This window comes from Odocoileus virginianus, chromosome 3 (genome assembly GCF_023699985.2).
Source record: "Odocoileus virginianus isolate 20LAN1187 ecotype Illinois chromosome 3, Ovbor_1.2, whole genome shotgun sequence".
Lineage (NCBI taxonomy): Eukaryota > Metazoa > Chordata > Mammalia > Artiodactyla > Cervidae > Odocoileus > Odocoileus virginianus.
The window spans coordinates 67,078,446-67,095,465 of NC_069676.1; the positions used below are offsets into that span (position 1 = coordinate 67,078,446).

Sequence of the window (17,020 nt, forward strand, 5' to 3'; positions counted from 1 at the left end):
CTATTTTGAAGATAGCTCCATCTATAACAATCAATTAACCCTTATCTCAAATGTAAATTGGTATAGTTACTATAGAAAACAATAAGGAGGTTCCTCAAAAAATTAAAAATAGAGGTATTATATCACCCAGCAATCCTGCTTCTGGGTATATATCCAAAGCAAATGAAGACAGAATCTCAAAGAGATATCTGTACCCCCATGTTCAGTGCAGCATTATTCACAAGAGCCAAGACATGGAAATAAGTGTCCATCAACTGGTGGATGGATGAAGAAGATTGATATATATATACAATGGAGTATTATTCAGCCAAGATAAAGAAAGAAATCCTGCCATTTGCAACAACATGGGTAAAACTTGAGGGCATTGTGCTAAGTGAAATAAGTCACACAGAGAAAGACAGATACTACATGATATCACTTATATATGAATCTTAAAAAAAAAAAACTCATAGAAACAGAGTTAAGTGGTGGTTACCAGGGGTTGGCAGGGAAGGACCAGGTGGGGAGACGTTGGTCAAAGGATACAAACTTCCAGTTATAAGATGAATAAGTTCTGAGGATCTAATGTCCAGTATGGTGATTGTAGTTAGTAATACTATATTATACACTTGAAAGTTGCTAAGAGAGCAGATTTTAAATGTCTCACCACAAAAAAAAGAAATGGTGATTATGTGACATATTGGAGGTATTAGCAAACATTATGATAGTTTTTTAATTTATAAGTGTCTCAAATCAACTTACATAATGTTATATGTCAGTTATATCTCAATAAAGCTGGGGGTGGGAATTTACCCTCTTCTTTCTTCTGGGGGAAAAGCATGACATAGCAGCTAAGTGCTCAACCTTGGATAGACGTGCATTTGAGTTCAGTTCCCAAATTCTCTACTTGATGGCCGTGTGAATGTAGGCAAAGTGTTCAATTTTGCTGCACCTTAGTGTCCCACCTACAGAATGAAATGGTTATGAGAATAGTCTATCTTTCCTAGTGTTGTGAGAAAATATGAAAAGTACTTAGCACGCTGTCTGGGACTGGGACATATGGATAAATGTTAACTAACATGAGGCTCTCCCTCAGCATGCTTAGCCACACCTTCTCTCCTAAGTACCATTCATCCACCTTGGGGATTGTGTCCCTATAGCTGAATGTCCAACATGGATATCAGGCAGAAAGGGGAAAAAATCAACAAATAATATGGATTCTCCAAGTCCCCTCCCTACCCCTACCCCCACTGCCACCCCCAGATAGCCTACAATTTGTTGCCATTTCTTTCAGGTCGTGACTCAAACATCACTTCAGTAAAATCCTAAGCACCCAAATAAAATTTCAAATGTGCCCCCAAACCGTTCCATTTCCCCAACCTCGCTTTATTTTCTGTTACATCTGCCCACCTAGTGCACATCTCAGAATTTGCCTACTTATTTTTGTCTGTCTCCTCCCACTAGCATATAAGCTCCCCAAGGACAGAGGGGTCTTCATTTACTTGGTTCAGTTGCTATACCCACAGCACCTAGACGGAACCCAGAGCAGACAGTGTATGCCCGATTAACCATCTATTTAATGAGTGAGTGAGTGAATGAATGACAAGAAGCTTCCCACCAGAAAGGCTGCACAGGGAGGTAAGGATGGGGGTTGGTCTCAGACGTGACTCAAGGCCCTCTAACCATGGAATTCTGCCTTTTTTAGGTTCCACACAAGTTGCCTAGCCCCTTAAATCTGGGTGCTTACTCCAGATTCCCCTCTTGAAAAACAAGCACCCCCACCCCAGTTTTGAAACTGCGCTCAAGAGGGAAAAGAACCCCAGAGAGTCACCCGGTGGGGAGGGGGGAGGAAATGGAGGGCAGGGGGAATCCCCACGCTGAGGTCGCCCTACCCCGCCCCCCTCACTGCACACCCTACCGGCTTGCCCCCCGGGGGCGGCGGGGGCGCAGCCGGCCGCGGGGCTGGACTGGGTGGCGGCGTCGGGGCTGCGGGCGCCTTCGCTGGACCCGCATTGCCCCCTAGTGCCGCGCGGAGTCAGGGCGCCGGGCTCCCCCGCCTGATGTCACCGCCGTGCAGTCAGCCCAGAGGCGGCTCATTGAAAGCAGACCCTCCTCGGCGCTGGCTGGGCGGAGGCGCCGCTGTCCGCAGACCTGCCGCGAACCGGGCAGAGCCGGGCGCCCCCTGCCCGACCACCCGCTCCTCCCCACCGCTCCCCGCGAGCCCGGCCTGGTGCGCCTGACGTGGACCATTAAACTTGGAGCTGCCGCTCGTCCCTTCTCTCCTCCTCCTCCCTCTGACAGGCGAGCGAGCGGCTCGGTGCAGGCAGGAGACGTGCTGCCGGGCTGGGCTGCCCGGGGGAGATGACTTCTCGCCAGGAGGGCACCTCTGGGAAGAAGACCACGGGGGAAGCAAAGTTTCAAGGCAGCTGAAGAGCCTTCGCCGCAGCCCTTCTGAGCCCTGTCACCCCCTGGCTATGGAGGGTGGACTCTAAAATGAATCCCGATCTGGACACCGGCCACAACACATCAGCACCTGCCCACTGGGGAGAGTTGAAAAATGCCAACTTCACTGGCCCCAACCAGACCTCGACCAACTCTACACTGCCTCAGCTGGACATCACCAGGGCCATCTCCGTGGGCCTGGTGCTGGGCGCCTTCATCCTCTTTGCCATCGTGGGCAACATCCTAGTCATCTTGTCTGTGGCCTGCAACCGTCACCTGCGGACGCCCACCAACTACTTCATCGTCAACCTGGCCATTGCCGACCTGCTGCTAAGCTTCACCGTCCTGCCCTTCTCTGCTGCCCTGGAGGTGCTTGGCTACTGGGTGCTGGGCCGGGTCTTCTGTGACATCTGGGCCGCCGTGGATGTCCTGTGCTGCACGGCCTCCATTCTGAGCCTCTGCGCCATCTCCATCGACCGCTACATTGGGGTGCGCTACTCTCTGCAGTACCCATCACTGGTCACCAGGAGGAAGGCCATCTTGGCGCTCCTTGGTGTCTGGGTCTTGTCCACAGTCATCTCCATTGGGCCTCTTCTTGGGTGGAAGGAGCCGGCACCCAACGATGACAGGGAATGTGGGGTCACGGAAGAGCCCTTCTACGCCCTCTTCTCCTCCCTGGGCTCCTTCTACATCCCTCTGGCGGTCATTCTGGTCATGTACTGCCGCGTCTACATCGTTGCCAAGAGGACCACCAAGAACCTGGAGGCTGGAGTCATGAAGGAGATGTCCAACTCCAAGGAGCTGACCTTGAGGATCCACTCCAAGAACTTTCATGAGGATACCCTCAGCAGTACCAAGGCCAAGGGCCATAACCCCAGGAGTTCCATAGCTGTCAAACTTTTTAAGTTCTCCCGGGAAAAGAAAGCAGCCAAGACCTTGGGCATTGTGGTCGGCATGTTCATCTTGTGTTGGTTACCCTTCTTCATCGCTCTACCACTTGGTAAGTTGGGGACTGGCCGAGGGGAACTGGGCATCTTCAGCTTTGGGGATTACTGATGAGTTTACTATAAAGTTTTCGTGGGTTTTGGTTTTATTATGCAGTTTGTGTGTGTTTGGAGACTGGGGAATATTGTTTGTTCTGCAAAGGCTTTGCAGATTGGGTAGCTGGCTAAGAACCAACTCAGGTGTTAGCAGAACACGCTAAGGGGAGGTACAAGTTACTCGAAATAGAACCATGGGAGGAAAATCTGGTATGTGGAATGACTCATTCAACAGCCTTGGTTTAATAATTAAAAAGGACACTGGACTTGAACATCATACCAGGATTATTTCAGTTGTAATGATATGTCGGCTAAGGCAGTGTCTGTCACTAATGCAGCATACAAAATAGTTTGTAGTTACCGCAGACACGGCATTTGGGAAGCAGGGAGACAGCTCGGACACAGGAAGGCAGTTTTCATTCAGCATTTCCAGGGCTTTTGCAGAGACCCGTGGTCCTCTAAAGCTTTGCAGAGGCTGCGTTCTGCCCCCATCCCTTACCACTTCCTCTCACCTCCACGTACTCCCTTCATTATGAGTTACTAAGAGCATTTTATACCTTATACCCTCAACCAACCTTAATCTAAAGCTTTGAGATTTGAAAGAGAAGGATGATGGTCAGAGGGTCACCCAAAAATATCCCCAAATGTCCCAAACTCTGATGATTGATGGAATGCCCAGAATTAAATTATAGTTGCCCCTCACCTTCAGCTGCTAGACAGCAAATCCTGCTAGTATGAAACTGAGCCCTTTCTAGCCTATAATCATGTGCCCATCTTCATTTGACTGGGGAGTCCTACCAAGTGAGTTGTTCAAAATACTACCTGACTTCCTCTAAGGATGAAGCCGAGGTATAGTTAGTAGGTAAACCTAGAAGAGGATACTGTGACATCCTGTCCACATAGCTCAGGAAACACTTGTCCCTTCTCTGAGGCAGTGATCTGCTTTAGTTTCTTTTCCTGTCCCTGGGGGACACTCCAGAAAATGAATGGAGGGAGGTGATCATGGCAGTCATGTGCTGCGATATCATAAGAGGCCACGGCTGCTACGTGCCACGGCCCACTAATGCTGCAGTCACACCAGGGGCTCAGTTGGAACCAAACATAACCAATCCCTCAAGTCACGAAAATCCTAGACACACTGCTTCCAAAAGAAAGAGCCAAATAGAAAGAGGGCAAGCAGATGTCAGGGGTTTCTGTTTAAGAATGACAAAGAAAAAAAGCTGTTTAACCTACTCTCATATTGTAATTTCTAAGGCTAGCTTTTGAGCTAGTGCCTTTCAGAAATATTTTCATTGTGTTGAGCAGAGAGGGTTTGTAGCTCTATACCCAGTAGCGGTCACATCCCACTGCCCAGCTTTCTTTTCTTTCCTGAGGTCTCAGGGCCCTTTTGCAGGCCTGTCCAGTTAAAGTGGATGTCAGTTCACACTGCCCTGGACCATACAAAGATCATGGTCACACATGGGGTGATTTGGCTACTAATTAGCCTTGGGCAAATGATGACTGCTCTGTGAGCCTCAGTTTCTTCATCTGCAAAGTACGGCTAACTACTATTTGCTGCATGGGGTTTGCACTAGTACATGGAAGGGACTTAATACAGTGTTTGGTGCACAGCCAGTGTTTGATTATAGGTATAATCCTATACCTGTCATTAGAGGCTCAGAAGGGAACTATTGACTAGATCTTATCCTTTCTTCCTTCTTCCCCTGATCCTCAACGATAGAGGCTGTGACCAGAGCATCCTCAGGGAAGACAAGGTCCCAGCAAGATGCGGGAATGGATCACAGTTGCAGACTTTCACTTTAGGGGCAAGGGAAACAAGTGAAAAGGCTGCCAACATGTTCCAATGGAAAGAGCACTGCCCTGAGGGTCAGGAGCAATAGCGTATGTACGTGAGCTTCGCCATCAATTAGCTCTGTGACCCTAGGTGTGCTGCTTTACCTTTTGGACTTCAGGTCTCACTTCCAGGGAACACCGAGGGCTGGCCTAAATCAAGGGCTCTCAAACTTTAATAAAAATCAGAATCATTTGTGGATCTTAGTAAAAGTTCAGCTTCTAAGGCCTAACACATAGAGAAGCTAATTCAGTAAATCCCAGGAATCACATGTTTAACCAGCCCACCACCAGGCTTTGAGAAGCACCAGCCAGGGGATCTCTCAGTTCCCTTTAGCCTCCAGCCTCCTGGACACCAGGGTTTTTAAACACTGCACAGATTAGCATTTCCCCACCCACACGGTGGTGCAGGGCAATGTGGCTGCTGTCTGAATTCTGCTCTTCATGCCCACCCTCAGTCTTCTCTCCCTTATACTCTTTCAACTTCTGCCCTCTTTCTGTCCATCCCTTTCTGAGATCTTATCTTCCTAACAGCTCAGGTCCTTGGCTTCCATGCCACAGAAAGTGAGGCATTCTTGCCACCCAGAGATTTATCAGAGCTTCTTTCTCTTCTGCTTGACTTGAACACTTTCTGGCCGGCCATTATCTCCCAGTGTGCTGTCCCTGAGCAGACTCCATCCACACGCTTCTCCCCAGGACCTCCAGCCCCTGGAAGGTAAGGAATGTGGACTCCAGGCATTGAGTTTGGGATGGACTTCAAAAGTTACTCAAGAGTTTCAAACAGAGAAGGTGCTTGATTAACATGTTCTTACTAATTTAGAAAGAGCATCTGAGCAAAATGGAGATATGTACTTCTACTTCCTCTGAGTTCAGATAGCGCCCAAATAAAAGTAACATGATATAGAACAATAACCCCTTTGGAATCTGAAGCAGATTCTAAATTCTAAATTTTCCATGAAAGGCTTTTCACTCTAAAGAGGAGAAAGCAGATCTGGGGGGAGACAGCAGCTGGCAATCAGAGAAGTCCAGGTAGGAGTAGACTTCCAGTGGTGATAGACAGCCAGGTGCCTGGGCGGCACCAGATTTCCATCTCTGTGTTTTTCTTCTCCATGGGAGAGGAGGGTTGGGATTCCTCCTGGGAAGGAAATAACTTTGCCTCCTACAGGGTCCTGGTTAGGGGTACCATTTGTTTTCTTTCCTCCCTCATTTTTATTTTGGAGAGCATGGTTGGGCTGCCTGCAGAGACAGGCCTCCTATCTCCCTGTGGAGCCCTCCCCACCTGTAACAACCTCCCTATCTCCTCCCCACCCTTTCCCTGTGGCTTCAACAGAGTTGGGCCAGGGACCAGCTCTCACTTACTCAGGAGCAGGGATGGATCCACCAAACAAGAACGCCTTTATTCAGCCCCTGGAATCAGGCCACGGAGGGACAGGAAATAATAGGAATATAATATAGCAGCTTTTCTACTTGATGGGCCATGTGCAAGATGTCCAAGCAGTCTTCAGCTGCCTGGCATTATAATGAAGGCCAACTCCCACCCTCCTGGGGTGGTCAGGGTTCAAGAAGTGCCTGGGCTATTGAGGGATGTGCCTTGCCCTGGGGAGGGTGGGGGGAGGGGTTTAAGATGGGCATGGGGTGGGTAGCAGGAAGTGCTGGGCAGCCAACTAGTAGCTGAGCTTGGTGTGTTGTTTAGAAAACACTGGAACCTTGCCTTGTTCCAAATCTTTCTTCCGTCTTTTAAAATGCTGAAAGGCACCAGGAAGCCATTATTGAACTAACTGCTTTCCCCTCCAAATAAATGAAGGTCAATTTCAAAGAAACAGTTGTGCTCTCTGTAGTACTGGAACCAAATCGGAATCCTTCTGTCCATTGATTTGGTTCTCCAGTCCTCTCATTCAGATCAGACCTGATGAATTTCCACCTCCCACAGGAGCATAAGGGAGGGTGGGGGTCTCAGGGATGACTCAGGGCAGAGCCACCCCCACAAACACATGAAATTTCTGGTTCTGAGGTTTCAAAACACAGGGATTTGAGTTGCTCACAAGGAAAGTAACTGGGTTTGAGTGAGGGGAAATTTTACACACAGGGAACCCTTCCTAGGGACTTCCCAGGTGGCACTAGTGGTAAAGAACCCAGCTGCCAGTGCAGGAAACATGAGACTTGGGTTTGATCCCTGGGTCAGGAAGATCCCCTGGAGAAGGGCATGGCAACCCATTCCACTTCTTGCCTGGAGAATCCCATGGATGGAGGAGGCTGGTAGGCTATAGTCCATGGGGTTGCAAAGAGACACCAGAGAAGCAACTTATAAATGCATTCAATTCTTCCTAGAAAAGGGAAATCTTACTGAAGGAAAATACATTCAACCACCTCTGAAATCATTAATGAAGACTTCCTAAAGCACCTACTATGTACTAGACACTGTACTAATCCCTGGGTTCTTGAGCCAAAGCAAACATGGTCCCTGCCTGCAGGAGGCTCGTAGCCCAGTGAGGTCGTATTATCATAGAGCACATGTTATGTACCAGGCATTCTGCTAGACCCTCTACAGACATTATCCCACTAATCCTCTCAGCTACCCTGACAGGGGAGCTCCTTCTAGACAGAAGATACTTATGCTCAGAGTGGTTAGACTTCTTGCCTAAATTCACACAGCAAGTAAATGATAGAGACAAAACTTGAATCCATGTCTGTCAGAACAGGTACTTAACCTGGTCCAGTGCACAGAGAAGATGTCTGATCTTTTTGCTTTCTGGTCCCAACCTGCTCTCATAGCAAATGTTCTCGAGAAACCTCAGAGCCACCTTGTGAAAAGCTGATTATTCTAGTTCTGTTACAAAACCCTGTTACAAAACCTTCTATTCCCTTTTTACCTCTGAAAAAGATTGACTCATAAAATGTTAGAGAAGATCATCCACATTCTAGTTCAAGGCTAGGCCTTCTCTTACCTCCTGTACTGTGTAAGATGTGGGTCTCTCTATGCTGGGCATCTAGTCACCCTAACCAGGAAGAAAAAGTGGGATCTTGACCTTCATCTGGAAACCTGGTTCCACATCTTTATCATGCAATTTATTCATTCACTGAATAATTACATATTTATTGGAAACCTACTAGGTCCAGGCATTGTGCTGCAGATCCAGTGGTGAGCAAAGCGGCTGTGTTCCATGTTCTCATAGAATTTAGTTCTAGTGGGGAACACAGGTAATCTGAAAAATATACACATGCAAATAAACGTAAATGATTTGAAGAAAAGAGGTGTGCTGCTATTAGAAGTATACTCCAGGGATCAGTATATCACAGGGGTTCCTGAGTGGCATTTAAGTAGAACCCTGAATGGTTTGGAAGAGTTAATTCAGTGACAGAGCAGGTAGAAGAAGAGAGCTCCAGTCAGAAGGAAGGGCACACCCGAAAGTCCTGGGGCAGGAGCTGGCAGGGAACTAACAGAGCCTAGAGAATAGAGGGCCTGCAGGGATGAGTCAAGGCTGGAGGTGTGGGCAGAGGCCAGGCCATGCCGGGGCTTTTAAGCCACATTTAGGTTTTATGATAAATTGCACCAGCCACTACTGAAGGATTTGAAGCCAACAAGGTGTACAGTATGAATTATGTGTTTAAAAGATGACTCAGGCAGCTATATGGGGCACAGAGCAGAGATGGGGCAGTTAGAACATTATCCCAGTGAGAGCTAATGGTAATTTAGACTAGGCTGGTGGCAGTGAAGGTGGAAGGAAGATGGTTCGGGGACTTGGGGATGGATTGGTTATGATACAGGAGAGCAAGAGATGTATCTGGAATATCCTTGAGGTTACTAGGCGAAACACAGCCCAGAAGATTCCTCCCGGGATCTCCTCAGACCCCAGTTATCAGAGCTCACAAGACACCATGCTAGGAGTGATATGCCAGACACTCTTATGAGTTGAGTCGGGGCTTCCCTGGTGGCCCAGACAGTAAAGAATCTGTCTGTAATGCAGAAGACTAGGGTTCAGTCCCTGGGTTGGGAAGATCCCCTGGAGAATACCTGAAGATCCGGTGTACTTGCCTGGAGAATTCCACGCACAGAGGAGCCTGGTGGGCCACAGTCCATCAGGTTCCAAAGAGTCAGACACAACTGAGCAACTAACACTTATGAGTTAAGTAGACAAAATGTCCCAACCCAAAAGTCAGAACCCATGACCATCAGCATACCCAGATGCTCAGTAGAAACATCTGGCAGGGAACTGCTTTCAAACGCATAGATTGTTGGAATTCCCCTTACAGACCCTTTGTATCAGTCTCTCTCATATGGGACCATGAGTCTCAATTTTTAACCAGTTCCCACAGGCAGGTCTGTCACCAGCATAGCACCAGTCCTCCCCATGCCTGGTACCTGGAATGAACACTCAATGGGGAGCAAAGAAAGTTTGGTCAAACTTCACCCAGTGTAGCCAGAAGCATCCTCAGTCCTGCCCAGTCCTTCAGGCCAATCCATATGGCAGAAAATTGGAGGGAAGGTGAATTCTTCAAACTAGAGCCTCCCTGGAGAAGGCGAGTTGAATGAGCACTGTGGAAGCAGGTCTCCAGTGTAGCAGGTACACTGCTCAACACTGAATATTCTGTACAGCTTATAATTCTCTCAGCCCCTCTGCAGAACCAGGATCATCACCCTGTGTCTAGAGTTCAGAGAGGCTCAGTAAATTTCCCAAGGTCACACAGCTAGTAAATGGAGTCTATCGGACTCCATATTTGGCACTCAATAAACATTTGTTATATTATTCTTGCTATTACTACAGTACTTCCAGACATTTGTCTAAGGTCTAGTGCCCATGAGTGATAAAATTTTTACTGGCTCATGACAAAAATAAGAAAAAAGTTAGGAAAATCCTGTGTTTTTCCAAATGTACTCAATATAAATGACTGTTCTTTTATTCTAAAGACTATGTCCTATTTTGGGAAACTGAAATAACATTTCTTTAATGGAATGATGGTAATAAGTGGTGATGATAGCCATTGTGTGTGTGTGTGTGTGTGTGTGTGTGTGTGCGTGCATGCGCATGCGCGCAGTGTTCTACTTGGCAAGATAAAAAGTTGGTAACCCTATGTTTGTCCCCAACAAAATTTTTTTGAAATTTCTCTGTGAGTTTCCTAAAGTCTTAGATTCATGGAAGACACCGTGATGATTAGACATGAAAAATATTTATGGAAGAAAAAAGGAGGATGATTTATCCTCTCGGTGATGGATAAACAAATTAGCCTCAGCTTTGCTGTGAGAGTCAGAGGCCTGGGGCAGAGGTTGGGGACGGGGAAGAATGATGTGTTTAGGGTCATGATTGTCAGATATGATAGTTTGGGGGCCATTTGTGGCAGCACCCAGTACTGCTGGGATGAAACAGAACACAGAAATGCCAGCGGATGTGTGCGTGTAGCTGCAGTGCCATCACAGATGGCCCTCGTAAGATCTGTAATGCAGGCGATGCCTTTACCTGAGAGTGTGTGGCTCATAAAAATAACGGATGGCCGTCAGGCCACACTGGGAAATTGCTTTCTCCCACATCTGCAGGATGTTTCCGCAGTCACTGTGCTCCCTAACCATGTCTGCTAATAATAATACTAATAGCTCCATTTATTAGGCCTTGCCGTGTGCCTGTCTTACACTGCAATAAGAGTACTTTCCATGTGTTCTCTCATTTACTCCTCTCCCTGGACTTACCAAGTGGATACTATTGTCTTAATTTTACAAATGAGGAAACTGAAGTTCAGAGAGGTTGAGTGATTTGCCTCAAGCTACCCAGCTGATTGACGTTTCCCTGGTGGCTCAGACAGTAAAGAATCTGTCTGCAATGCAGGAAACGGGTTTGAACCCTGGGTTGTGAAGATCCCCTGGAGAAGGAAATGGCTACCCACTCCAGTATTCTTGCCTGGAGAATCGCATGGACAGAGAAGCCTAGTGAGCTGCAACCCATGGGGTTGCAAGAGTCGAACATGACTGAGCGACTAACATGTTTACTTTTTCACTTTTTTCACCCAGCTGATTAGTGCCCGAACCTTAATTCACATCTAGGCAATAAGACTAAAAGGGCTCATTACCAGGGGGATCCTAGGTGTGGGACTCTAAGCCCTGATTTTTGGAAGTTCAAAGAGGCCCTAGTGAAAGCAGAGTCTATTCTGAGAAAGTGGAAAGGAAGGGTGAGTGGCTGCCTGTTATTCAGCCACCAAGAGGCATCATATCCTGGTGAGAACATAAAGAATATAAAAATAATTGGGTCTTTCCCCTAGCAAGCTAAGTCACAATTTCTCTTTTATTATGGGTGCTTTAGACTTTTTTCAGCTTCTTAACACATGAGTGATGCCAAATACCTTTTAAGGCTTTTATCTAATTTGGGCTTTGGGGTTAAACACATAAAATTTAGAACACTTTTCACAGCCTTATTTCTGGCTGTATACATTTCAGAGCTGGATTCACCTCTGCACCACATAGGTGTGGTTGAGACCACATGCACCATAGCACTCTCTCCTACCTTGAATCAGCCTCTGGTCCTACCACTTGATGTCACAAAGGCTGGCATCATGGACAAGAGAGTATTTCTAAAAGCTGGTTTTCCACTTTGCAGTAACCCTGACTAGTGATAACCTAGCTATACAGAAAGAAAATACTGCACACCACATGTGTATTTTCAAGAGAACCCAAGTGAAACATATCTTTAACTCTTAGCTGGTTCCCCAAAATGTCCATGACCCCTATACTAACATGCACATGAAGGGAAATACAGCAGAGGGAAGTTGGAGTGGAAATAGACAGTGGTCCTAACACGTTGCAGGTAATAGATCTTACCCATGAGAACTTTACAAAATAATACAACCTGGAGGAGACACAGTGGGATCCTTCCTGGGGCTTTGGAGGGCCCCATGAAGAGAGGAGCCCTGAGGTTAAGGAAGTGCCCGTGTTCCACCCCAAACACTGCAGCAATGCTCTCTCTCGCAACCTCGTGACTTACATGTGAACTTCTTGTAAACAGGGACCACATCTTTCCATCCTGCCTAATACGAGAGCTAGGTGAGTGCTGTGACTCAAATGGTTTGTCGTTTCCCCAGGTGCACCTTGTATTTTCCTCCCCCATGTGTTTCTTCGTACTATCCCCTCTGGAAGGAGTACACTTCCTGTACCCTTGAATATCCATCTCCTGCCCACCTGTAGACCCCTGATTTTGTGGGCACCTCTCAGGAATCTTTCCTGGGCCCCGCCTCTCTCCCAGGCAGTGATGGTTGCCTTTACACCTTGTGTGTGGTGCCTGTCACGTTTGTCCATGGGAATCAGGACTGACAGGTACATCTTCAGCAGTGTTACCAGACTGCAAACCTCTGGAGGAAAGGGTCCAGGTTTCACTCATCTTCCTGTCCTTCAGGCCCAGAGACGTGTACTTGCTAGACTCCCGCTAAGAACAGCAACTGCAGCTGTGATTCACACAGTACGTGCCAGACTTCACCTACTATTTGAACCTGCCAATGACCTATCAGAGGTATTAATGTTCTGCTCATTTTACAGCTGAGGAAACAGATTTAGAGGTCAGGTGACTTGTCCCATTCCTTGAGACTACCACAAGCACGTTGAAAGGAAACTGCCTTGACTGCTTTTGTGAAACCAGAATGTCAGTATGGGTCTGCTTACGGGGCCAATGAAGAAAGATTAGATAGGTGAAGACCAGAGGACACAAGGTATGAGCTTGAAAATTTGACATCTTAATTCTTTATAAAAGGTTGCCATTCCACTGCCTCTGGGAGACCTGTCTATTGCCAGTCAGTCCCCATTTTCCCTGACCTTCTCAGCCCTTGTTACCTCCCTGTCACCTCTGGGAGGGCTGTGGTCAGAGCTGGTCACCACAGAAGTAGGAGAGGAGGGCACGATTCTGGTGACTCCACTGCTCCTGCTGCTGCTAAGTCGCTTCAGTCGTGTCCGACTCTGTGTGACCCCATTGACGGCAGCCCACCAGGCTCCGCCGTCTCTGGGATTCTCAAGGCAAGAACACTGGAGTGGGTTGCCATTTCCTTCTCCAGTGCGTGAAAGTGAAAAGTGAAAGTGAAGTCGCTCAGTCGTGTCCGACTTGTAACAACCCGATGGACTGCAGCCCACCAGGCTCCTCCATCCATGGGATTTTCCCGGCAAGAGTACTGGAGTGGGGTGCCATTGCCTTCTCCAGGTGACTCTACATCAGGGCCCAATTAAGACCTTTAGAAAGGTCCGAGATACTGAGAAGTGAATGCTGCCCCCCACTTCCAAATGTAAAGTCTAAATTCTGTCTCAGGCACACACACAGACACGGCCCTAAAATAAATGGGAAGAAGGCCAAGATTCTAATTTATCCCAGGAAGTCTACTTTGATTTCTTTAATATCAAAGTGAAAGTGAAAGTAGATCAGTCATGTCCGACTCTTTGCGACCCTATGGACTATACAGTCCTTGGAATTCTCCAGGCCAGAATACTGGAGTGGGTAGCCTTTCCCTTCTCCAGAGGATCCTCCCAACCCAGGGATCGAACCCAAGCATCTCCCAAAAAAGTGAAGGTGCCCAGCAGCTCTGCTAACACCCTAAAGATACACTGAGTCTGTCTGTGGATGACATAGCATTGCTCCATAATGGGGTGACCAGACATCCCACTTTGCCTGGGCTAGTCTCCACTTACGTCTGCTACCAAGGGCTCTGATGATTGCTATCACCCTCTCTTATTCTCAAAAGTATCTCAGTTTGAATGATAAAAGTGCCTTGATATTTTAACTCTGGGAGTAACAGCGTTTACAGAACAGCCAAGGGTGCCTTGGTTTCCCGGAGAAACCTGAGATGGGGGTGGGAAGAGTATGGCACCCAGGCCTCTGCAGTACAGAGAAAGATTAATAATGAGAGAATGAAATGGGCATGAATTGAAGGAGGAAAGACACAACTTCATGTGTGTGTTTTTGTGGGAAACGGATTAATATAAAAGTTGGTTGGAAATGTTTGTCTTCATCAGTGAGTTTACCATGCGTGCACAAGTGGGTCACTGAGCTGGAATCTGAATCCGTGGCTGTCTGACCCTAAATACTTCATGAGTGGATCCATTTCAGCACAGGCGTGTTATCTGAATGATGAGTGTCTCCAGAATAGAAGAGACAGAAAGAAGGTGAGCCGAAGTAATATTTGAGGGAGGAGAAGAAAAGAGAGCTATGTCGTAGGGACTTAGCAGGCTGGAAAGTCAGGAGGAGTGGGGCATCTCCAACCATCCATCACGCCCGTCCTGGGACAGGGGAGCATAGGTCAGCTCAGGGTACCGTCCTCACTGGCAGGCTTGTGTTCTTAGGATTCTGTCAACAGCACACTCGTGACCACATGCAGGGGCAGGACACGTGAGCCCCCTCAGAGCACTCAAGTGCCCCTCTGTAGTGTGAGCCCACGAAGTGCACTATAAAAGTCACGCCAATGAACAGTTAACACTGAAACGTTCAGAATGTCCTAACACATGCAAGTGGACCATTCCTTTCAGAGCCCCATTTAATTTTTTCCGGGGGTATCTGCCCACAGTGCCTTGTTCCCCTGAAGCCGGGATGCATTTGGGGCTTGGCTTAGCACACTTCTTAGAATTCCTGTTTAAGATGGAGTTTCATGCCAAGCTAACATGCATCACTTAGGGGCTGAGCTCAGCACCCTGGCCATGCCCCAGAAGGAGGTTAAAATAGGACCAAGGGCAAGCCGGGCTCACTGTCATTCGCAAGCGTGGGCCCCAGGGCTCACACTACCAGCACAGGGCCGGGCAGAGATCCAGAGAGGCAGCTGGCGGGGGAGGACGGGGTGCCACCAACTGGAACAAACAAACAAAAAAATTGCATCTCTGATTTCTATATTCAGGCCATCAATCACCCCCTGGCATCATGAGAAAGTGGTACCTGCTTCCAGGTACACCCTCACAGTCATTTGCGGCTCCTTGTCCCCAACTCTTCAGAATTTATCCTAAACAAGGGCTTTTGGGCTTTTCTGTTCCATGACCCCTTTGGTAATCTGCTGAAGCCCCTTCTCACAATAGATACATAAAATAAGATACACAGGATTTGAAAGAAAATCAATTATGTTGAAATAGCCATTATAATGTTGAAAAAACAAATTTATTGTGGAGTAAAACAATTTCTTCTTTATTAACATATTAAATAAACAAGACCTAGCAGCAAGTCAAATAAATAACTACTATAATTTGAGGTAGTGACAAGTGGGAATATTTCAAGGTATCTGCAACAAATATAATATAACATCATAAATCTGATTTCTTTGGGTGACAAACCCTGCTAATTCTTCTGTGGCTGGTTGCCTGCCTTCCTGCTGAAGAAAATGCTAACTTTCAACCGAAGGTTAATTAAAAAAAAAGAGAGAGAGAGGTAATTTTTCCTGTCCTAATTCAGAGACTCCCTAACCCCAGAACAAGAACCCTGTCTTATGACATTATAAAGATGTACTTCAGGACATGAGGTTTTCTATACTGTTCTTTCAAATTATATAGTCTTAGGACCACAGGGAACTTGTACACCTTCGTGCTTTATAACTATCTGGCATGTTTACTCGTAGCAATTCTTAAATCTCGTTTCTTTATTTAAGCACTATAATAAAAAAGTCTATAGACTTTTATTTAAAACAGAAAGCAGAAAAAAATAGAAAAATTATTCTAACCACACCAGACCCCAGGTCCCCCTCTATCCAGCACCCTCAGTCTTTTTCTCCAGGAGCAAACATTGTTACCAGATTGCATATAGTTCCAGAAATATTCTATTTATTTATAAGCATCCACATACATACGTGTGTATATGTAAATATTTGAGTTGTATGTGTGTGGAATGTGTGTATGCATCCTGTGTATTTTTACCAACGGTATCATTTTATAAACACAATAGTGGAGGTTACGTTTTACACTCATCAATAACGTATCTTGGACATAGTTCTCTGTCAGAATTGTGTAGTTAGACTGTTTTCCTTTTCATGGCTATGTAATCCATTTATGGAGTATCCTACTTTATTAACATTTTCCCAGTTCATTGACATTAGGTTAATTTTGGTTTTTCCGTACTAAGAACAGTGCTGCAGTGAAGACTCTTGTCTCTATGTCTGTGCCCACATACTCAGGATAAATTCCTAGAAATATGAATCACTGGAGCAAGAAATATTTGGTATTTTAGGTTTAACCTGATTATGTTCGAAATTTTACTATCTAAGGAATTTAAAATATATTAAAATGTGAAGTTGTTAATATGAATAGGTTAGATTTATCATGCAGGAGGGTTGTTCATGATATTGAAGTGAAAAAGATAATTCACAGGATTATATATAATCTTATTTTTAAAAACTATTAACTTAGTCACCTTCAGAAGTATCATGAAGTGAGGAGGAGTAGATTTTAACTTTTTATACACCTCTGTGTTACTTCATATTTCACATTATTTCACATGCGTGCCTTTGTATATACACAAATAGGACCACATAGTGCTTTTATCACTACATATAAAGTGTGGACTTCCTACCATTTCAATAAATCTGAATCATTTCCATTTTTAATTTATATTTCACATCTTTTTAATGATGTATTGCAATCCATAATGGAAAGTGTATGTATTTAGTCACTCAATTATGTCTAATTCTTCTTGGCTCCATGGACTATAACCCACCAGGCTCCTCTGTCCATGGGATTTTCCAGGCAAGAATACTGGAATAGGTTGCCATTTTCTCCAGGGTATCTTCCCAACGCAGGGATG

The 17,020-nt window shown here is 46.2% G+C and overlaps 1 protein-coding gene across 1 annotated transcript in view; it reads left to right on the top strand.

Moving 5' to 3' along the window:
• Nucleotides 1-1,950: 1,950 nt before the first annotated feature.
• ADRA1B (adrenoceptor alpha 1B) overlaps nucleotides 1,951-17,020 on the top strand; it is a 60,101-nt gene continuing 45,031 nt past the window's right edge. The window contains exon 1 of the mRNA XM_020903313.2: nucleotides 1,951-3,421. Coding sequence (XP_020758972.2) covers nucleotides 2,473-3,421 — 949 coding nt within the window. The 5' untranslated portion in view covers nucleotides 1,951-2,472. The remainder of the gene's footprint in view (nucleotides 3,422-17,020) is intronic.